Here is a 24,087-nt window from a genome sequence, read left to right as displayed (position 1 = left end):
GAAACTGGGTATCGCGTAGTAGTCCATCACGTGGAAACCGTGAGATCACGGTGACGAAGCGTAGCGTCGATTGGAAAGCGTCCCAAAGTTCCCGAGGACGCCTGATGAGCGTAATCGACGAGGCTCTGGGCAGACAGGTCTCGAAAACTACGTCAGAGACGCAGCCATTCCGAGAAGATCGTTCAGTGATCCCTGCCAAGTTTCCGGAAAAATCGCGCGGAATTTCGGGACCAACGCGGAACCACTTGACAACGGGACGGAGACATGACTCTCGTCTAGAAGATGACGACATTTGCTTCTATGTCTAGATTTATTTTAGACGAAATCGGAAAACACCAAAGCTTCTATAGAGGTAGCCTATACGTGGCGTTTCTCAATAGCTTTACACGATACCCCGACTTCGTTCTTTCCTGAGGAGTACTAGAACAGTGGTTCTCAATCCGAGGTATGTGTTTGGACTTATGGAGGTAAGCGAAGTTTATATAGGGTAGTTTGTGCAATTGTTACGTGGTACAGTTTTTTTTTCAGAGAAATTAGAGGCAAATTTTAGAAATAAAATAAACGATTTAAGGAGTATTGAGTTGTAGGGCTATATGATTTTTACAAGTGCAACAATGTACATGTATTGAACAATTGCGTTATCTTATCGAACAGAATTGCAAATCAAAATGTTAAATATTTTATGAATCATCTTTCGAAGCATTAATTCAATATTTTTTAACATATTATATAATAATGCAATTGTTAATTCATTCAATTGTTTTTCTTCTAATATTTTTTTGTAATTGTAGAGAAAAACCTGTGACTTGTAACAGTGAAACACCCGTGTAATGAGGGAAAAAGGTACGTAAATGTATATTTATAATAAATATGGTTAAAGTAAAAAATAAATATTGTAATAAGATAATATAGTTGCACATTCAAGACCGTTCCTTATACTAATCAAAATTGATTTCAAAAAATTGTGTGCCTCGAAACAAGCATACAGATTACGTCAAACATATATTGTGCGTTTCATAATTATCAAAATATAGTAGAAAAATTTATTACTACTTTGAACTCTTGCATCTTTTGTGTTTTATATAAACATGCAGAGTGAGTCATGAGAAGTAGAGCACTTAAATTTCTCTGTTTACATCGAAGTTCGAAGAAAGTGACAAACATAAAGATTAAGATAAAGGTCATGCTAATCAACAGTTACATAAATAAATTTTATTATTTCCAAGATTACTTGAAAATCATCGACATTTCCTCAATGGCATAAAGATCAATTGACTTCATGCATTTGTCTGGAACATTTCCTTCAATTTCCAATTATAACAGCACCATATAGTTACTCGATTTCTCGCAACTCACCTTATACACGTATAGTTCATTAATCTCATCATTCCATTGCATTTAATCCTATCATTGCGCCACTCAAATGCAATCACAGAACACAACATCCAAATAAAGATGAAAAAAGATCAAGAACCACCGCGCCAGGACCCTCAATTCCCTATTCCGAATCCCAAGGTTGATCGAGACCCTACGATACACAGAATCCCACAAATCTACCGAACAAGCACGAAAGGGGGAGAAGCAAGATTCCTAAAAGCGCCCTAACCCGACCGCGGCAGCTGATCCGCGGCTGGCAGAGTGAATCGTCTTCGTCAGCTTATGTCTACCGAAGCGGCGCGCCTCGCCGAGGGATCGTCTGGTATCGTGTTGTCGCGTTGGTGTACGATGGAACGCGGAACGTTCGTTTCCGGTGGTTCGCGACGGTCGCCGAGTAGCACGTGTTCTCTTGTTCGGTCTCTTTCGTATTATCTGTTTGTTTTTTGGGGGTGTCCGCTAGGCGAGCAGCAACTCACCGCGGTGATGGCGTTGCTGTTGCTGCGGTTGCTGCTGATGGAGCTGACGGTGATGGTGATGGGGATGGTGGTGGTAATTGAGCGAGGAGGACGGTGACGGGCATAAGCTGCCACCGCCGCCCAGTTGCTGTTGCTGTTGCTGATGGTGCTGTTGACCGTCATCGCGGGTCGGCGTCAGGTCCAAGAAGAGACCGGAAGTGGCGGAGTCCATGCAACTGCAAGATTCAGTGGCCGTAGCGTTGCAGCCGGGACAGCAGTCGGTCTCCGTGGCTAAGCTCATCGGCGTCTCCGGCGAGTCCACGGGTCTTGTGCCGACGAACGAGCTCTCCATCCAACACAGCTTCACGCTCCCTTCGCAGCAGAAGTTTCAATACATTAGACAGGTCGCGAGGAAGCCACCACGCGCGACTTCACTCGCGGTTCCTGACGAGCGGAGGAGAAAGAAACGTGGTAAATGCAGTTTTGTTACTCAAGTGTGTTCGTCGTGGCGCGTTTACGTTAAACGGACGATCCTTCGGTCCCCACTCTGACCAATTCGCGTCAAAAAGACTACTGAATGTTCATTAAGGTGAACAAATGTTGGTAGTGAAGGCAAACAAATTTTTATGTTTGTTTAACCTTTCAGGCTTTTGTATACGAAGTGTGTGTTGAAACAAGCGACGATGCATGGATCGGTATATACAAGAGATGGGTTTCAGTCTTCCAAGGTTTCATGATACATGTTGCAGTGTATCAAAAAGGAAAGAAGACAGTAATCCATCACTTGTAGCGACGCATGCGTCGTCGCATGTTTGAGTCTGGGATGCTTTATGTTAACAACTAGGAACTAGTACAATATGTCTTCGGATTTTCGTTTTTTGAACACCCTTACAGCAATTCTTATTTTGAGAATACTATGCAGAAATATTTTAACATTAATATTTGAAGAAATGCATTTGGTTACTAACGTAAGAGTTAAAGTGAGTATGGACGGATTATCTTATCTTACGTCATGTTTGTTTATAAAATCAATTTTATTAAAGTGGAGGGCGAACGAGCATTCGTTCAATTGATGTAAACGCACCACTGCAGTCTGCGACAAGATGCACACTCAACGTTTCTGTTCATCTCATATAGTCTACAACGTATTATATATATACATACTGAAAATTTTATTTATTTGTAGATTAAGACGCAGACCCGAGAATGGCGTTTCATTGTCGCATAATGTTCATTTCTACTTTACCACGTTCGTCAGTCGGTATTTGCTGCTTTCTTTTCGGTTTTGGTTTTAGTTGTTGTTTGGGCTGATTTAAGAGGTTTGAGTAGAAAAGTCTTCTCCAAACGACACTCTGGTTAATTCGTATTAGTCAAGCCTCTAATACGGAAATATTAATTACAAACGCAGATAAGCTGATGCGCTCGAGGCAAGGATGTAATGGTCATGGGTCATAGGGAAAATTCGCTCGGAAAAATCCTGATACATACCCAGTGTTTCGCAGGTTTCTGTGTACATTTCATTGTACAGTGTACTTACTTTGTATCTTGAAATTAGAAATTTAATTGACAATACTTTTGCAATGGAGTATCTCTTTCTCTTATAAATAATGTAATAAAATAAAGAAGCAGTATATACTGGAAATGAGTTACTTAGTTGAATTAGTTTTATATTAGATTTTGATTATATTTTCAATTATAAAACCTACTAACAAACTTTGTATAGAAATCTATGAGACACCTTTTATATGCGATGATTACGGATAATATATGTACTCTGAATTTTGACCCTCAAATTATTGACAACAACACATTAGCCGAATGCTGTTTTCGTCATAGAATATTATGTAATAATACAGAAATGAAGAGGAAAGTGTAAAAAACTGATTCAAACTGGTAACTGTTCACTAAGTGAGGACTAATCAATGAAAATTTTATTTAAAGTTACCAAATTAATTATATAATGTCTCGATCCTGGCGGTTCAGTAACTTTTCTCTTTAGGTGGTCCTATTTCCTGCTAATGTCCTTTAATTTGGCTGACCGAGTTCTGAATCAGGAAAAGTAAAGTCGGTCAAAGTAATAACAAATTTTTTAGCCATTTCAACTCTACACTTCATTAATATATACTGTATATTAATAATATCATAATATTAGTTCCAATTCAATAATTTCAAACATTCTTAATTACGAATTTCGAAATTAAACATTTAATTTCTCATACTTTTTAAACAGAAATGAAGTTTTCCATATTAGGTAATCAATTACTTTTATATTAAATATAAAAATACAAATGAAAGAAACAGATTAAATATTACTCATGATCATAAATAAATTATCGAAAAATTGTTAAATTCCTATGATATTTGAAATCCTCAAAATATTAAATATATAATATTTATTCAATACAATGTTCAAACATATTCAGAATACCTATATTTCCAATCTATTATCCCCGTGACAAAAATATCGTAGTATGAAATTGTAATAAAATGAAACACCTTTTAAAAATAAAAAATGAATGATAAACTAACAGAAAATTTTTATCAAACCACACGAAACAAGTGATCATCTGCTATACATACATCAATCCATGAGCCCCACGACCATTACCGTTGCAGCACCCCGACCGGATACATTCTCAATGATCAAACGCCGCAGAATACAAGTTATTGACAAGTTGCACGTAACAGAAGTTAGTAACGATCACCAACAGTAGCGGAACAAAGCGTTCGCACACAAGTCCAAGAGACTAAACGCAGGAACTTGAAACGCCGAGACACGGAATCGGGACATGGTTCTCGTCTGAGTTGGACAAAATGTTACATTATCATTAACTGTTGCTAATTTACAATTGAAATCCAGGTAATCTCAATGTGTACCAATTAATAATTACAAATAGCAACTTGCATCTTAATCAAAAGTTTCAATTTAAGTCTTTCTCTAATTCTTTTTTCCTCAAAATGATCCGAAAAGTCTCGTTTTTTATATCTACTTTGTAACGTATTCATATGAACAGAGAAAAACTTTAAAAAGTTATATCCTAAGCACCATTATAATTGTACGCAATTATTATCCCGAATTATCTCAGAATTTTTGCTTGCATAATTCATTCAATTCAAGATAACCCAGGTAATTATACAAAGTATTAAAATGTACCTTCTGATTCAATGATCTTTAAGTTACTACCCACAACTATTAACTAAGACTCACTGAAATCACTTAAGTTAAACACCTCTGTCAGTCTTAATATATAACTATATTACATTTCGTCCAATTCTAGTACCCATGTCCTGGACGCTGAAGACTGACGCGTTCTAGAGACCGCGGACAGGTGCACAAGTTACAAGAGGAGGCAGAGGCAGCGGCCACATGTTATCTCGAACGTTGTGTTCCCGGTGTTTGCTTTAATTTCGTCTTAAGGTCATGCGAGTGCCGGATAAGTTCGGCCGCACCGAAAACCGTACGGCGACAGAGAGAGGCGGGGTGGACTTAAACTTCAGGGTGATCTATTTCGGTGCCGCGTCGGCCACAGGGCTGCGAGGACGCTGAAATAGCAACCGGTTCGCTTCTGCATACCTTCGGCGGGACTTTACGCGATTAAAGACGAGAAGCTGGGCCGAGAAGACTCAACAGAGGTCACGTGATCAAGAGCACGCGGGATCCTCGCGTCCTTTTCACCCCCTATTTTCTTTTTTATTCTCGTTTTTCTCGTTTCCACTCGGTCAAGGATGCCCCTGTTCAAACGCTTTTTTGGGGATCTCACATTTCGCTCCACGACGCTGACGATTTTTCTTGGCGATGTCTCTTATTGGTGCTTTTCGTTGACCGAATCCTTTTTTCTCTCTTATTCTTTTTCTCTTCCTTACGATTTGGTCAGTGGTTTCTCGTGTATTCAGAAGACGATGATCGGGGTGATAAGAATCTTGGGTGTGATGTTTCGAAAATTGATCGATGTCCGAGATGTGTATTGATGGTAATATCTGTTGTATAATTGATCTTGTTTGGAAGTTACTATGTGGCAAGCATGATGAATGAGATACCTTAAGATTGGCGAGATAATGCATTCAAGAGGGCTACGAAATTAATTTAAATATGAAGAGAACGACGAAGAGACAAATATCCTATTGTAGAGACCTTCCTTTTGCCTTATTTCATAGCAAATCTTTGAATTATCAAGAGGTGCTAGTGTTTTTCAGAAGATTGTGGATCTTTACGAAAATTGGCAATTTTTACTAATTAAATACTGTCTACTGCAGGATCTGAGGAAGAACGGGGACCATAAGAACGGGCCATAAACTCACATTCACGAAGTTTATCGACTGGCCAGCTATCGTTCAAGAGGATATTTTCATGTTGCAGATAAAAAAATTAATTTTTCTTTTATTTATTATTAAATTACTATTACTCATGCATTATTAAATTAATCAAATTAATAAAATATATTTACTACTTTCCTATTTTTATAAAACAATGAAAATGAGTCTGATAAATCAAACACCAATTTTTTCTTTGAAATTGTGGTAATCGTGGAATGTTATTCATGTTTAAATAATTGTTTCTCCTTCGTGAAAAATTGGTAAAATTCTCATCAATTAAAGTACATACCTCACGACAAAGAAGATTTAACAATCCATATTTTCTCAACAATAATCCCAAGTCGCCATTAAAATTCCGTTCGATGCAGTTAAACAATCTTCGCAGCATCGCCATGTCAAAATATTAACCACTTCCGTCTGTTTCGAGTAACTCGAATAAACTACTCGAAAAATCACCGTTTATCCGGGCAGGGGATAAGCGCGAACACGTTCTCCTAACAGGTGGTAAAACGTCAGATTTTACAGAAGAAGAAGATTCCGACTCGGAAAAAATATTCCGACAAGAAAGAACATCGGTTCGCATGTTAACTAGGCGAACAGCGATACCGACGAAAAGATTCCGAGTGATATTGCGAGCACGTTCAAGTGCAGTACATGCTGCCTGAATAGAGACGACAGAACTGGATGGCGCGAGGATATACTGGTTCTCCTATCGACAAAGGCTGGTTTTGTTGAATGGCCAGGCTTTGAAAGCAATTTTCGTTAGTAAACAGGACACGACGAGCAGAAACAGCGAACTGGTAGTGTGTGCTTTCAGGCTGGTAGACACATAGAGAGAAAGGGGGAGAAAGAGAGAGAGAGAGAAAGAGAGAGAGAGGAAGATATGTGGACATAAATAGAGAGAGAAACAGAGTGATAAATATAGAACAATAAACAAGATTCAGATATACATATGTATATATTACAAACATTCTCATCGAGACGCGATAATGAAAATCGGACGAAAGATATAGACAGAAGAGACGAGAAAAGAGTAAAAAAATAGTAGTAGTAGTAGTAGTAGTAGTAGTAGTAGTAGTAGTAGTAGTAGTAGTAGTAGTAGTAGTAGTACTAGTAGTAGTAGTAGTAGTAGTAGTACTAGTAGTAGTAGTAGTACTAGTAGTAGTAGTAGTACTAGTAGTAGTAGAAGATGCATCTAGATGCCGCAGAACGGATGCATGAGACACGAAGAGAACACATCAAGGTGGAAAACTCAAAATTACCTTTCTCGTAGAGAGTAAAAGTGGTGATGGTTGTGGTGGTGGTTGGTGACATGGTTTTTGGCATGGGTTGGTTTAGTGCTCACCTCTGGGGCTGGTTGACCTTGCTCCGCCCCTGTCGTCCCAGTCTTCTGGTCGAGGTCGAGGCGAGAGCCTGCCACCTCCAGCAACCTCCTGACCGCTTTGCACGTAGTGCACAATGGCCGAGGTTACCTCCTTTATCGAGTTTCTCACTTCTAGCTGCTGATTCGTTGTCTGCGGCTGCTGCTGCGGCTGTTGCTGTTGTTGCTGCTGCTGCTGTTGTTGCTGCTGTTGCTGTTGTTGCTGCTGTGGAGACAGAAAACACCTTTTAATGTTTGATGTGTTAGATTTATATATTTACTGAAACTCGGGAAAGTGCTGTGTCAACGTTCTGACTGTTATCATTTGGTTTGCAAATTATACTGTAGATTGTATTTCGAGAGAGAAATAGTGTCTACTCTACTACAATCACTATAGAGTCTACAAACATTAGTATAACATTGACCGGTGATATTTAGAAACTCTGAGAGGAATGGTCAGCTATTGTGGGTCTATGTACATCAGAACTATTTTATCGAGAAATTGATAACAGACATTCTTTTCTTACTTTATTATTTAATTAAGAATTTTATTTGCATATTTGGCTAATTGAGAATGAATTTAATAAATCATTTGACTAAGAATTTTTTATTTCTTAACAGGTACTGTGCCTACAAATTGTTCCTGTGACTTAGGATTAATGTTCATCATCGTGTTTATAAATATTGACTGAATGGTACGAATGTTTTTATATTTTTGAAGAATTTACTGTCGTAAATTGGAAAAGCAACGCTTGTCCTCGAACCGGTGGATTGGCCATTTGCTGACCCTCGCCCTGCCCACGCACCCTTCGCTTTCCTCTTTATCCAATTTATTTTTAATTTGCGCAGACAGAGCGCAAATGCGACGAGGTTTCTATAATTAGAATTTCTGGCAGAAATTCTTGTCCTGGCGTCTCGTGGCCTTTGAAACTCGCGACAAATTGACTGTTACACGAGACGCCCTTCTGTACGCTCGACGTAGTCACTTTGAGTTTCATTCGATTTCGTGGAACTTTGTTTTCCTTGTAACCAATTAAGTTTATATTTAAGATGAAGCAATAAGTACGAATACTTTACATACCTGGCAGCGTTGGTACCTTCGAAGTTTGAAGCAAAACAGCTTCGTTTCTAATTACTTTAAATTACCATTGAGAAGTATAAATTTGCTATTTTTTTAAATTATAGGAGTATCTTTAGGTAAACTTAGACTAATATAGATTTATTCAGAAGGCTAAAAAGTAATGAAACACAAACTTACCACTTGGATAATATAAAATAAAATTAAAAAAAAAATTCATTATTTTATTTAGTGACACTTTTGATAGATTAAATAAATTCGGGAGTTCCAGATTTCAATAAAATGCAAAAATACGTGCTGTAAATATGTACAGAATTCATATTAAATTTAGTAAAACATATAAATAAATAACTAAAACGGAATAATTAGAAATAACTATAATTAAAATGTGTCGATTAAAATCGATAAATGAATAAAATGGACCCAGACAATGCGTTAGACTTAGAATATTTTAATTCAAGATTTTTAAATCTTTCTGGCCTTCTAGTAGTGAATAACAACTTCTTTATCTTTGGAATTCTCATTAAGTGTTCTCGCGAGGATAATGAAAATACAAACCTTGCTTGCTGCTTGCAACTGGGGAAGAATACCCTGAGCAAGACGTTCGGCCGGTGTTCGTGGATTTGTCAATCGTTCCTGGGAACGCCAGCCTAAGTACGGCTGTCGGTGGTTGAAAGACGACCTTGCCGAACTTGCTGGCGAACTTCCGGCGCTGTTCAGCAGACTGGTACTCCATCTCGAGAATACAGGTGGTGTAGGACTTGGACTTAGAAGGGCACCTGCATAGGTATGCCAATAACATTTTGAAATTAGACAAAATATAAATTACGTTTAATTATTAAACGAAATATGTTAATATAAATAGATACATAATTAATAATAATTTTAATTGTTTAATTTTGTTTTGAAATTTTTATCGAATAGTGAATTTTTCATTGACGGATATAAAGTTTCAAAGTTATTAGACTTGAAGGTAAAGTTGCTGTTAGAGAATCATTTTACGTAAAGTATACAATATGGTCGCCATTGGTAACCATACACGCTGCGTTATGGTGTACAAGTGATCGATACAGATATGTACATATTCCAGGTTATATTCGTTTTATACTTGGATGATATTCAACATACCATAAGCTAAATAATTCTTATATTATGCAGTAACATTTAAGCATTAACTACAATTTATGTAGTTGAATAATGAATTCGTACACGAATAAATAAAACGGGAATAAAAAAGGAGCAATACAGATTCAATAATATAATACAATAAGAATGGTATTTAAATACAAATAGCATTGTTTAGTTTGATAAGTATTTGGTTGATATGGAATCAGTACCGTGACTTTTTAACGACCTATGTAGCCTGTTATTTAAAGCCTCGAATAGAGTGACACTACGTTGGAATCTTGACTCATTTTACAGACAGTGTGTTACTTGATCTGTTTCTGAAATGGATTACAGTAGGAGACTATGATCGACGGTTTTGTAAGTCGAGAATATGTTGTTCGAGAAGCTTTCAACGATGAAATAAAAGCTCGTAAAACATCTGGAATGACATGAAGTAGTTATTATATTTTCTGATAACACAGTAATTCGAATAAAAATAATTATTCAATACCCATCGATTTAAAATAAACATTAATCCACGTCCACGAATATTTAATACTTTATTATAATTATATTACAAAATACAATATAAAATAAAAAAATATAATTCTGTAACATTTCCAGTCTTATAATGAATATAAATTATTTTTTATTAGAAAATAAATGATTAACAAAGGAACAACTTCTACAATATACATCCACGAAACAAATCACAAAGCAAGATCCTAATTACAATATTTCCTCTCCAAAAAATCCCCTAATCCTAACACCAAAATTTCCTAAACAATTAGGAAAACAAGACAAAAAGAAAGAGTCTCGCTCAGGTCGCTCCCTTTGAACTCGGTTCAGCTCCCCTCAGGATCCAATTAGAAATCGTCCCGTCCGCTTCCGACTACTGAATACGGTGCGCCAAGTCGCTATGAGCGCGCGCTCGCGCCCTTTAAATCTCGTAATTAGGGCTCTCCCTTAACAAATTCCGTTCTCTCGTTAGTAGTGTCCTTGAGCGTTCCCTTGCAACCCTTCGCAGCGTCAACCCTTGCGAGTAAGCGCTGCGAGCAGCCGTTAGCTCGACTCGCGTTCCCTGGCCCGGTAACAGACAACCGACAGGGTCGAATTAATCGAGTTAACGTGCCCCGCTAAATTTATTAGCCGCTTCCTATTAGTCGTCGCCCCGTCGACGTACCCAGGGACCATCAGCGTGGCACATCGCATTGACGCGGCGAACCCGGAGATGCGCATAAATGAAATTGGCCGACACTCTGCCCGCCACGCGCTAATTTCGGACGCTCATCCCTCGTCTGAGGAAAGCGGGCAGAGGAGGGATGAGGGGCTAGTACGGTGTTGCGCCATTCAAATGGCAAATCGCTCGCGATCCCGTGATGCGTCACTACCTTTTATTCTATTATTTTTTGTAGACACATTACCTGTAATACAGTTGCCCCACTGCGTGTCAGGTGTGATGTTTATTTTGAAAGTTAGCGTAAGGGAGTTATTGGCTTGAGCGCTGGGTACCGATGACGTGGTTGTGCATCATTTTGAATAGGTGACTGTTGCATTGTGGATGAGGTTTGAAGGTACATGTTGGCGTTGAGTAATTGTGCTATGTTTTGGTGGGACGAGTTATGTATGTTTTATATTTGGTAGTGTATGTTAACTGTTAAATTTGTTGGAAATGTTGGAAATGTTGTACTTTCGAATTTATACATTGTTTCTTTTTTTAATCTCTGTTATAAGTCTCAAATTTTTTGAATTTTTAACAAGTAAGATGTTTTGAAAGCTGTATTTACCTTTTGATGCATATTGATAGTCGTTCGAGAAATACATCATCATTTTCAGAGCCAAAGGATGCAAAATTCGTACGTATAATGAAAATATGCAAAAAAATATGCGTGGTATGTTCGAAGCAATCGATCGATTGTACTGTGTATCACGGGGTATATGGTTACCAATCGCGGCCATATTGGAAAAGCTTTACATGAAACGATATTTTAACTAACGTAATTTTATATCACTAAAATATGAGTTTGAAATCAATGTTTATGGAATCAGTTTGTCTAAGTTTGACGTTTATAACAGGTTTGCAGTTTTTTACTTAGCCATATTTACTCGAAGCTGAATACTTAAAGTAACGGTTTTTTTATTTCAGATAATTTAATGCTTATTAGAAAATATTGAATGCAATTAATGTAATTAAGGTCCAAGAAGATTTTTAATAAGATTGATCAAACATTCCAAATATTAAAATGTAAGGAATAAAGAACGAAATAACTATGCGACTTATTAATGAAAATATGTTGTCTAATAATTCGAAAAATTTATACGAATTTAAGAACTTAGCGCAATTTAATGGATACCTTTCCGATACTTCCAAATAATTGGGCACATAGAATGATTAAATGAAAACAATTTTAAGAGAATTTCAGGCCTACGAATCAATGGACTTCGCATTATCGGCTTTTAGTGAGAAATATCCTGAGTTCGCTAACTAGTTAGATACTGTGAACGGAATGTCGTTTACCTGTAGTCGGCTGCCTATTGGAAGACGACGATAGAGACGAGAGGGAAGTGGTTTTCGAGCCCAGAGCACGCCATCCTCCGTGCTGCGATGCGTCAGAGTGCCTCTTTAACCGGAAACCATCGCGAGCTGCGGGAGAGTTCTTGTACCAATCCGGGACGTTCAGTCGTTGTAGGGATCTTTGCACTCTGAGTTCGTGTTCGCTCGGCACTCTTTCGCCAATTTTCTGCAACTCGTTCTCCGGCGGCTAAAACAACAGAAATAATAATCCATATAAAACCCAATTTTTCATATTCAAAATTCTAATTAAATAAAATCCAATTTTTCTATTTTCAAAATTATGATTAAATAAAGCTCAATCTTTCCATCTTCCACATTATAATTAAATAACATCTCATTTTTCCATTATTGAAATTACAATTAACCCCTTCATTACGGCAGGCCTCGCCGCGAAGTCCCTCGTGTAGAACGGAGCCAAAAGTGGGAACATTAAATGCGTGCAGTCTTCAGCATTCGGGGCCCTTTTGTCTAAAAAATGCCATTGTAACACTGCTTTTTGAAGCAAAATGATTTGTGTTCATAACAATGTGTTCACAATTTTTCCATGAACGTATTCTTGTTATTGTTTATATTGTCTTAACTTTTGGCTCCATTTTTGTGACGGGTGACTATAGTCACACGTAGTAGCGAAAGGATTAAATGAAACCCGATCTCTTCAGTTTCTAAATCATAATTAAATAAAACTCGTTTCCCAATTTCCAAGTATAAAATGAACTCCTAAAATTAAAAAATGAACTTTTTTATAAGTTCGTTATCTATTTTCTACTTTACTTTCACATTAATACGATTCAAAACTTGTAAATAAAATTAAAAATAGGAGATAATAAAAGTTGTTGGCAAATTTACAGTTTACCGATGTCAAAAAGATCGTGTATAAAAATATTTGTAAATTAATTATTGTACAAAGAAATTGAAGTTTATGCAGTATAAACATCTCTAGATCATGCAAAATTTTCAGTAAGGATCATTCGATAAGTATTAACGGAACCCATTATAGCAGAATATTAAATATGTCTAGACTATACGGAATTTCTATAACGAGGATCGTTATACGAGAGTGCAACTGTAAATTTGCATACAACGTTGCAATTATTCCACATAATTTCCTGTTCGTCGTAAAACAGTCGTTAAACATATGCCCGTGCATTAAACGTGAGAATCATGTTTTAAAGTCTGTGTTGCACAATCGCGCTTGCATTTTATAACGTAATCATCATTGGTATTCTATTTTCATAATCATTGTTAAATACGTGACGTGTTTACCGAATTAGAACATCGCGTCATCCAACATTTTCTAAATGTTTACAATATGTTATAAAATATTTTTTGTTTGCGATGCTTACTTAAACAATATTAGTTATATGATGAAACAAAATCTAAAACAATGAGACAAAATAAGAAAAAAAAATGGAAGAAAAGTACAATCGCGTTTGAAAATTACTCGATTTATTTTTCTGAAGTACAAACGATAATGATTAGTAATAAATTAAATAAGAATGTATATTTTTTATTATCTTTATATATTTTTCGATTTTTAATGAGAAAAACGTGACATTTCTCTAATTCTATGAAATTGAAAATTTTTCTAATTTAATCAATTTTCTAATTACTGTATGACAATTAACTGATCATATCATCAGCTAGATAATAAGATTTTTCATAATCGACTTGCGACAGATATAATGGATTCTAGATATCATGGACTTTTTTATTTTTTCGTTAATATATTGCATTATAAGATTATTCGTGGTGATCTTTTACAAATTATATATTCTTAGTTTTCATCACTTCATCAATCTAATTAATTATTCAGCACTGTTTCGAAATAGTTCAAACTGAGTATGCTAAACAATCGGAATTCTACTGTAAGTTAATGATGTTCAATGTCTTGCATCAATCCATATGTCATGGGCATTACCGTTAACGGGTTAAGTGTCAATAATGGGGAAAATGGACGATCTATCATGGTCAAATGACACGGTGGAAGCATGCGAATAACTGAATAGTGGATGCCCGCTCGTTGAGAGAATAACCGCTTAAAAACGTTTTCCAATGTCACGGAGACGGCCGCGTGGCAAATGATTAATCGATTTCCTTAGTCGGAGAAGGCAGGGGCGTTCGGATGAGGTAACGGCGGGAGACAGACGCGCGAAGGCCGAATGAAAGGCAGAAAGAGATCGTTTATTGCACTCTCGCAGCGCGCGTAGGATGTCAGCGGAAATGGAACGACTTCAATTTTAACCGAGCAGACCGTAATCTCCTGTTCCGACGGTTCATCCGTGTCATTATTGGTCGCCGAGAACTTAATGTCGGTTTTTAGCGTGACTCTCGATTCCCGGAGTGGCGAATCGCGCGCGCGGCTTTCACGAGGAAAATTAACTCTATCGACAGCGTATAATTTTGATGCTGGCGAGTGTTGATTAGATAGGTAGTTTAAACGAGAACTGTTAGCATGTCATGATTTGACAAAATACTTCAGTGGGTGAATTAGATATAGTTTTCAATTTGTTTGATATTTCGATGTTTAAATGCTTCTATATTTGTATATTTCTGTATTTCAATATTTCAATATTTCAATATTTCGATATTTCAATATTTCGATACTTCGATACTTCGATACTTCTGTATTTCGATATTTCGATGTTTGGATATTTCGATATTTCGATATTTCGATATTTCGATATTTCGATATTTCGATATTTCGATATTTTGATATTTTGATATTTTATGGTTTGAAAATGGCATGTGTTACTTTAAGTTTCTTATACAAAACGACAGAGCTTTTGGATTGATCTAATAATGTATAAATAAGTAATATATAGAGTATATACTAATACTATCCATTCCTTGTCAGTATATTATTGTAAAATAGTATTTTTTTGTTATTACCATTTAACCTTCAGAGTAAATGTAGACCTATAACGAATATAAATTTCCTTTTTCTTATAATGTGTTATTAATAGACTGAGGAACATTATACATTTATAACGTAGAAGAATCTTTAACATTTATTATATTACCATCGATAAAAATGTATAATATAAATAGAAAAATTATAGAAAAGTGAATAAAAGTGAGAAAGGAGGCTTTAGCAAAATGGATAAAGTATACAAATAAAACATTTCGAAACTAGAGTTCTACGTAAAATTTGGTAAACTAATATTTCGTTTTGAAGTTACGACTGACATCTTCGAGGAATGGAAGTCGATCTTTAGAGGATGTCCAAATTTAGTGGCTGGTTTATGTTAGCACGTAGGAGTAATCAAGGCTTGCTTTGCCCGCTAGCAATACAGCTGGGAAAACAGTTTCTTTTTTACGAAACATCGTTTACCAGTTTGTCTAGACAGCTGTCACTTTACAACGACTTGAGGGAGAGAACTAAACCCGCAAACTAAACGTACGCAATAACTGTTAAAATATTTTTTTAATAATCTCATAACGAGTAAGAACATTTTTTGAAAAATTAAATTTGCTCTCGTAGTTCGCTGATATATTTTAATAAAAATAGAAAAGAGGAAACAGTGTAAAATAATTAGGAATTGATTTAGGTATTAGTTAATTTGAAATTCTTAACGTGAAGAATTCGTGAATTTTAATAGTGTCTTAGAAAGCCGCTAGATGTTTCTATATTCCTCTACGTATATTTTATTCATACAATATAGGAGAAAATTATAAATAAAGAATCTAGTTTAGAGGTTAACAAGCAGAAGTTTGTCTTTCATTTTCTACTGTAGAAAAAGGTATTGGCGTACAAACCTCTAAGACTATGCCCTCGATACAAGTTTGCAACATACTCGTTTCAGAAATTATCGTAGTATTGAACGATTTATACAAATGATTCAACGAAATTCTTATTTACTTAATTATAACGTGACTGAAGTTATAATATTATGTATAATCGATATGCATGAACTTATGAAAGAATGATAAAGCAGAAAGAATTGAATAAATTCACAAAATTTAATAAGCTAATTAACTTCAAGTATTTGTAAAATGCAACACTTATTTGACAGTTCGAGAAGTCGTTAATAATTTCTGAAAAAACTATACGAAAAAGATACTAATAAAGAAAACAAAATTAACGTCCATCGATCGAATAAAATTCAGAACATTATCCATTTCTATCTTTACACATCTTTTAATTATTTCTAATCATATTAACTTCCATCAATTATAATTGAACCTTTAAGAAAATTTCATTTTTATTTCATGTCAGTTGATGCAAGAAGTTCTAGATTTCTATTAATATTCTGAATTATTACTTATTATTATTTATTTTACTTATCACTTGTTATCATCATTTTGTCGCTTTATCTTCATGTTTATTACAACTTCAGGTTTAGCTTCAGATCCCGGAAACAAATATTGAATTTCGTAGAAAAAGAAAATAATGATTATTCAACCCGCTCACGTAATAAATCTGCAAGAGACACATAAAGGGAAGCATATCGCGCGGGCACGCGCATCCCGATGCCGTTCACCGTACGCAAAGAAATGCATAACGATAAGTTCAGGAGCCTTGCGTGAGATTTCCATACGGCATACAAAGATGTTAACGGGACCTAACGCCGTCGAAACACAAAGAATAGACACGAAGGAACGTGTTGGCTGGCCTACGCGCGATACGTTCCTTCGGTTATTAGAGTTCCAGCAACAGTTCGAGAAGCCATATGCGTGTGCACGGGAACCGAGTGAACGGCAAAAAGCGTTTTCAATTTGATAAACGTCCGTTGGTCCCAACTGTTTCGAATATTATAGCGTAAAATACATCGACAATGTTTCAAATATTCAAAAATATAATATTTTTAATCTATCTTGATCTGCTTTCAGTAAAATATATGTTAACAATAAACATAGAATAAGACTGTCTCAAGTAACAGGTATCTTAGCAAATATTCATTAGTTTAGAATTATAAAAATTGTAGAAAATGTAGAAAAGTCATTAAAGATATGTATGAGAAATGAATGTATTTAATATTTAAGAAATATTCGAATAATGAGAATAGTAGAGCAGAACTTTCCATATTTTTAGTAAAATTGGGATTTGAATTCTAGATTAAGATTAGTAATACTTGTTTTATTTCATGTACAAATCAATTAGGCGCGTGATAACTTAATATAAAGATATATGTAATTGTTACAATCTAGATCTTTAAAAACGCTAAAAATCTGCGATTAAACGTTATTGCTGAAACAATGGAAGCTTAGACCATATTCTTATCGTTAATGAATGACTTTTCATACCACACGTAGCGATAGAGTATAGCTTGAAGCGTGTTATTGCTTATTTTATACACGAATAAATGTAATTCAAATAGGGGGATGATAATCTACAGCTTTGAATAATAAAGAAGATTTAAAATGATAAAGAGAAATCGTGTGTGGTATAAAATACATTTTTTCCACGTGCGTGTATCGCTGTCTTGTTAAGAGAATAGTGGATTACTCGTCGGCGCGCTTCATAAAGTTCAAATACCGAGAAAGCCCAGCGCATAAGTGAAACGCGAAAAATCTAGATAAAAATGTAAAAAGAAGTGCATCGCTCTCAGGAAACAGGGTCAAGGCGAGAGGGGAGGATGGGAACCAGGTCTACGTAAATGTAAGAGACTCTTTCACGTGATGTAGATAGGAAGAGTGTCTGCATCACTCGATTGGATCGATTTTAAAACTTTGACTGCTGTGTCACCTGCATGCGAGTGACACGGGTTGTTGGTCCGGAACGGGAGATCAATTTTTTAAGTAAGATACGTCATCGAACTACAAATATTTACCTATATCACATTTTGACAACCTTTCTGTCCCGACGATTTACAGTCAACGACGAATGGATAAACTCGTCAATATTAATATGATACTGAAAGAAAAAATGTTTATTTAAGAAATTCTATATTTCGATTCTTCTATAATTAGGCATCAATTAACGTTAAGAAAGCTATACACGGGATATTTCGGCTAAAACGAGAATTTTCTTACAGTTTTCTTGAGAGTTAATTTTAAAAACAATGTTCCATTTACTGAAGTATAAATTTTCTTATTTTTTAAATCTATTTATAATAAAATAATATTATAATATACATAACACTAGTAAAAATTTATTCTACGATTTGACAAAGAAGTTCAGAATTATTTTTCTATAGTGATATATTCTTCGAAATTTCCACTACTTTCAATTAATATTGTTAATCACATTCTTTCAGAAACTTAACATATGCTTTTGAGTATTTTCATTCCTTGTTGTTGTTACAATTTTTCTGTTATTTCTGGCAACGTTTATAATTCATAATTTATCATTTCTGTACCGTGGAAGTAATAAAGACATTATTGTTAGTATTTTGATTTTTACAGAGTTCTGGTAATGTATACGATGACTGTTGGTAGTTTCATTGTTAACGGTGGTCCAGCCACGAGTGCAATTTCTCACGTCGCAAAAGCACGTCCATTTGTAACTTTATCATACCAAGCCATTACGATGCCTAGCACGGAGACGATGAAAAACTGCATACGATCGCCTTCCACCGTGACTATGTTAAGAAACGCAGAAGAACGTATTTATCACTCCTACGTAATATTTTGCAACGAAACATACCCATACAATTTAAATAAAGCGATCGTGCACAATCTCTCTGCGACGTGGACGCGTGACTTTATATGTGACATTAAAACTTCGTGATGCAAACAACATTTTATCGCAAAGTTTATCGATACACATTACTCGAGCACGTAGCAGAAAAACTACGCTACATACTTAACGACTGTAAAAGTAATCTATTGAAATCATTGGCTTACGAAATACTTTGTATCCGAGAATTTAAAATAAATTAATTAATTGAAAGAATTAAATTTGGATATATGCGGTTTGTAGTAGCATTTCACTAAAAATGGTACTTCAAAGTATCTTTAGGACATAAGGGTTAAAAGGAATAATATTTCATCTTGTTAGTCTATTTGTATCATTAGCAGAAATGTGCCTCCATCACGTACAGACTGTTAGTGACAATACTACAGTGAACACGTACACGTTGTTGCTGTAATTATATTATAATTATCACCGTATTATATTCTGTCCTACTTTACTCTATCACCTCACATAACATTATATTATACATTTACAAATCATAGAAATATTTCATTTCCTCTACACTTCAAAATATCCATAAACATAAAAATACCTTGTATATCTCTACCTACATAATCTACATGCATTTCCATAGACACAAAAAAAGCAGTTATCCAAAAAAAGAAAAACATATTGTTCCTCACTTCCTGTACAAAAATAGGTTAATTATACTGTATACAAATTCAGAATTCAAGACCATAATCACATCACCCCACAAGTGATGTCTTTATATTCTAACTTCCAGCGTAAAAAATTAATAGTTCTATTTTCTAAAATTCTCAACGTATCGACCATCGTTACGCATGACCTCTCCCATTTCTCAATCATTTTTTAATACCTTTTCTAAATAAATAATAATTTAATTTTAAATAACAATAATTTAATGATAATCATTGAATAATATTAATAATTTAATCATGATAATAATAATTTAATTATTTAATAATAATTTTCAAACAAGTTCACTAGCGTTCCATGAAAAAATTTATAGTAAACGACATTACTCATGCGATGACCTAATACTCTACCCATTCCATCACAAGATACGGCGCGAACGGTGCAAGTGTTGCAGATTCCGCGTGCAATGCGCGAAGGAGCAAGAAGATTCGCGGTCCATCGATAATGGCGTCGGCCGCGAGCACCGCGCGTAACTTTTACGGATCCTGTGCCGCGACGGAATGTCATAGTTTCTCGGTAACGTGGATCGTTCCTGCGGTGGAATGCTATTGGCGTAAAGGGAGCCCGCATTTCCGCGTCTCCGGCCGGCCGGACAGTGGTCAGCGGGATTAACGATGCGTTCCAAGCGCGCCGCGCGTCCATACGCGTTGCATAATACGTTCTCTCTCTTTCTTTCGATCCCGTCTCCGATGTCAGAAGTGGCTGCAGCGGGGCCAACGGTGACAGTAATTTTAATTACGAGCCGCCGTATCTCCGTGTTTTCTTTCGACCCGGCATCCGTGTCGTCAATTGACGCAAATTGGGGGAAAGCCGCGTCAAAGACGCGAGGGTACATCCGCCATTAGCCGGCCAAAGACCTCGAGGTTTCTCAGGCCTACGGTGCACGTGCTGCGTCAGCAGATGCAACGCTACCGCGCAGCCTGCGATTCTCAGGCTTTTTGCTTCACTCGAAAATCAAAATGACCGTTAAAACTGTTAAATAATAAAAGTGGGTTGTTTGGAATCTCTTTTTTTATACAAATTAGGAAGTATATTTTTTTGAGACTTGATGGGATCGTTATTGTTGTACTTACGCAGGTACAGAAGTTTATTATGAAATTTTTCATGGAAGCAACTTTACAGTTTTAATAATTGTAAAATAAGAACCTTGAGATAACTCATTTTGTTTAGTAGTTCTAGTGGTAAATTACGGGGAGAAATTATAGGTTGATTACAAGTTTTATGGGTTTATAGCGTGCACCAGTGTATCGAGTGTAACAACGTGCAAGCTTGAATGAAAGTTTAGTGAACTTTTTGTATTATTTCATTAACGGATAATATATAATATGGTAATTGTAAGAATAAATATTGGGAATTGATTTTATATTTGGGAATTGAAGTCTTTTATCTTGACGTTAGAGTTCAAAAACTTTAATCAAAATCATAAACGTTAATAAACAACGAAATTAGACAATATTTATATTATACAACTTTCTTCATATTTTGTTAATAGATTTTCAAATTACAAAGGATTTCTAATTTAATACGTTAAAAGAAAGTCTGCATTTATTCAACCCCGCAATTGTTTCTTTAAAAATCAATCAAATCTTATCAGATCATTTTATATGTAATTTTAGAAACCAAGTTTTCTCGCACACAATTTCTCGAGAACTGTAGATTATTAATTTAGCGATACTAGATTGCTGAAACCGCACACTGTGGTCTGTCCGGTTGCTGGTTCTTTTCCGTGAAAATATCGCCGCGGATATTGCGCCCGAAGGCAACTCACTGCTCGAAACTCACTTTGCCCGTCGAAATATCTCCGTCGGATGTATTGGATTGATGTATGCCAAGTGCTGCACCTTTCCCATCTTTTTAGGTACAGCCATTTTTCTGAGGCTTGTAAGTGTGTGTATGTAAATGTTGTTGATGTAGTTTCTACGAGATGTCTCCTATTACATTTATTTATCACAATTGATGGAATTCTATGATTCAAGTTTGAAAACGAAAGATTTTTAAAAATCGATTTTTCACAGAATGTTGTAAAAATTCAAGGTGACATGAATATCAAACACATCTTGTCGCGATTATTTTGTAATTCCCTTCTTTGTTTAAGGACATTCAAACTCATTTTTTAAATAAAATATCGCATAAAATCAATCAAATGAAAAGAACTGTCGAATATTTGTTTAATACGTCATACTTGAAATCTTTCATTATTTTAAACTTCTTGCACTATATATGTACAAATTTTGATTTTGCAAATTACACATATATTAGTACAAATTTTATCATTCCTCGTTATGATAAAAAATAATCTCTAAATAAATTTAAAATAAAGAATCGTCCCATACGTAATTATCCACTACAAAATGAAGAAGAACTAGAAAGTAATAGGAAAACTTGTTCTGTACTGTCTCATTCCATAAAAAAATTCAAGTTTAATTAAATCTTGGAGTTCAAATTCTCCTGGAAAACATATTCGTCGAACATGTTGTAACATTTTAATACACACCATGTTTTTAAACGTGATCTGCCTAACATGTTCAAGCAGAACGTTAAAGCTTGTAACTGGTTATGGAAATAGTTAGGTCGTGCAACGCTATATAAAAAAGAAGTTTCGTTATTAGTCTGATAGCGTCCATTACCCTCTAATGATATACCAAAGTCGCAATAACTTTGCACGCGCAAGGAGTCGCGTTCGGTGCCGATATTAATCCAATTTCAAGGGCCATTAACGCGAAAGTCTTCCTTTGGTGTGCGAAGGCAACAAAACACATTAAAGTAATAATCGAAGGGAATGAAGTAATTAACGTTATAGGACGAAATTATTCGCACGATGTAAAATAAAGACACGGAATAACACGACGGAATTACGCCCTTTCTTTCCTTTTAATGTGTAGTGGAAACTCTGTAATACTTAGTAGACGAGCATACTATCAGACAATTAAAAAGTTGAATTGCAATTCGTTATTTATTTCTGTGAAAATCAAATAGATAGCTTTATAACTATCGTATTAATTTGTGCATATTTCATAGGTAAATTCAAAAAATTTTTAAAAACATTTTTCAACACTTCTAAAGACGTATTATAATTGTTATGACGTAAGTAAGGAATTTTCAAAACTCTTATGAAACATTTTCTTTCACTGCGTTTTGTAGAGGTATAATTATACAGGGGATATAATTTCGTGTGCATCGTTGTATAATAAAAATTTTGAAAGTTCCAGCGAACATGAAATATTTCTTACGGAGGAGTTATGAATTAATCTCACGTTTATGGCATTTGAAGAGATAAATTTCACCTTCCATTTTCCAATTTTCACATCAGCTGGAAGAAAGCAAAATATAATTGTGAAACGAGAAAGCGAAAGCATATTACGTATTCACTTTTCTTTTGCAATCACGGTCATAATGTTTCATACACCGTATAATAAGAAATGAAAGAGTATGAAAGAGTATAATAAGCAGATGTATAATCTTTTATAATTCGTAATATTAACCCCGAATCGTTGACATCCAGCTTAGCTTCGATAATTAATATTTTTAAGATAAAGATTTCATTTCACAACAGAGAATAATAACTTTGGTCTTTGTAATATAAACTACATTATAATAAATCTTTCTTTTTAATCTACAATATTTAACTTTATAACAAATAAATAAATAACAATAAAATAACTTTCTTTTCTGTCTTAAGAATTTCGTGGCAGGAAACGCAATTATAATACAAAGATACTGCAAATTCGGATTTTTCTACATTATTTAAATAAAGCATTTTAAATAAAACCAAAGTCTTCCATTAATGCTTTCTAAAAACGAACAATAAAATAAATGCCACACTATTACATTTACAAACTTCTATAAAGAAATGCTTTTACCACATACTATTCACACATACAAAACATATATTTATGCCTTAAAAAATTCTACTTTATAATTATAAAACTTCAAGTTACATAACATGTTATTGAACAATATGCTACTATAGAAACTATAGTATTTTTATTTCCACATTTGCATTATTGTTCTTTCTATTTTCTTAGCATTTCGTGTGTTGCAACTTTTATGCACGGCCAACGCGGTCATGAATGTTTGTTAAGCCGTAGGAAGGCAGAAGGAATATTTAAGTGCACGTTGTTCATTCCGTTGCAAATGTTATGCGTGTGCAACCCAGTCGCGAGTAGGTACTTATTTACTTACTTACGTTCTCCATTCACAGTCACTTTTGCGATAGCTCGGTAATTACGGTAAAATATCAGCTTTCTATTTAGAAGTATCCTATGATCATCCTTGCATACGATGTTCCTAACGCGCGAGACGTTTAAGGCCACGTGTCCGCATTAGAAATATCGAAGACAGTGGAGGATGTATCAAATGTATCGACCACCTTGGAATTTATGTACCGAAGTGACTCTGCTTACTCGAAATCGTGCATAATGGAACGATATCGACATAGAACTATCTCAAGGTTGATTTCGGTAATGCTAGGGTATCGTAAGTTGTGATCGCCGGAGTAATTCTGAAGTTCTTGAACAGGGCGTTACC

At 35.3% G+C, this 24,087-nt stretch overlaps 1 protein-coding gene across 11 annotated transcripts in view; it reads right to left on the bottom strand.

Moving 5' to 3' along the window:
* Nucleotides 1-24,087, bottom strand: part of LOC116435221 (uncharacterized) — a 136,759-nt gene that overhangs the window by 21,273 nt on the left and 91,399 nt on the right. For 9 of the 11 annotated variants that reach the window (XM_031994586.2, XM_031994587.2, XM_031994588.2 and 6 more), the window contains exons 7-10: nucleotides 12,210-12,453; nucleotides 9,143-9,363; nucleotides 7,492-7,732; nucleotides 1,854-2,204 (exon numbers count right to left, since the gene is read on the bottom strand). In XM_031994586.2, coding sequence (XP_031850446.1) covers nucleotides 1,854-2,204; nucleotides 7,492-7,732; nucleotides 9,143-9,363; nucleotides 12,210-12,453 — 1,057 coding nt within the window. The remainder of the gene's footprint in view (nucleotides 1-1,853; nucleotides 2,205-7,491; nucleotides 7,733-9,142; nucleotides 9,364-12,209; nucleotides 12,454-24,087) is intronic. The other 2 variants (XM_031994591.2, XM_031994593.2) reach the window with 2 other exon arrangements.

The sequence above is a fragment of the Nomia melanderi genome, chromosome 11 (assembly GCF_051020985.1).
Source record: "Nomia melanderi isolate GNS246 chromosome 11, iyNomMela1, whole genome shotgun sequence".
Lineage (NCBI taxonomy): Eukaryota > Metazoa > Arthropoda > Insecta > Hymenoptera > Halictidae > Nomia > Nomia melanderi.
Note: the sequence above shows the minus strand (reverse complement) of the source record. Positions and strands in the feature narration are given on the sequence as shown.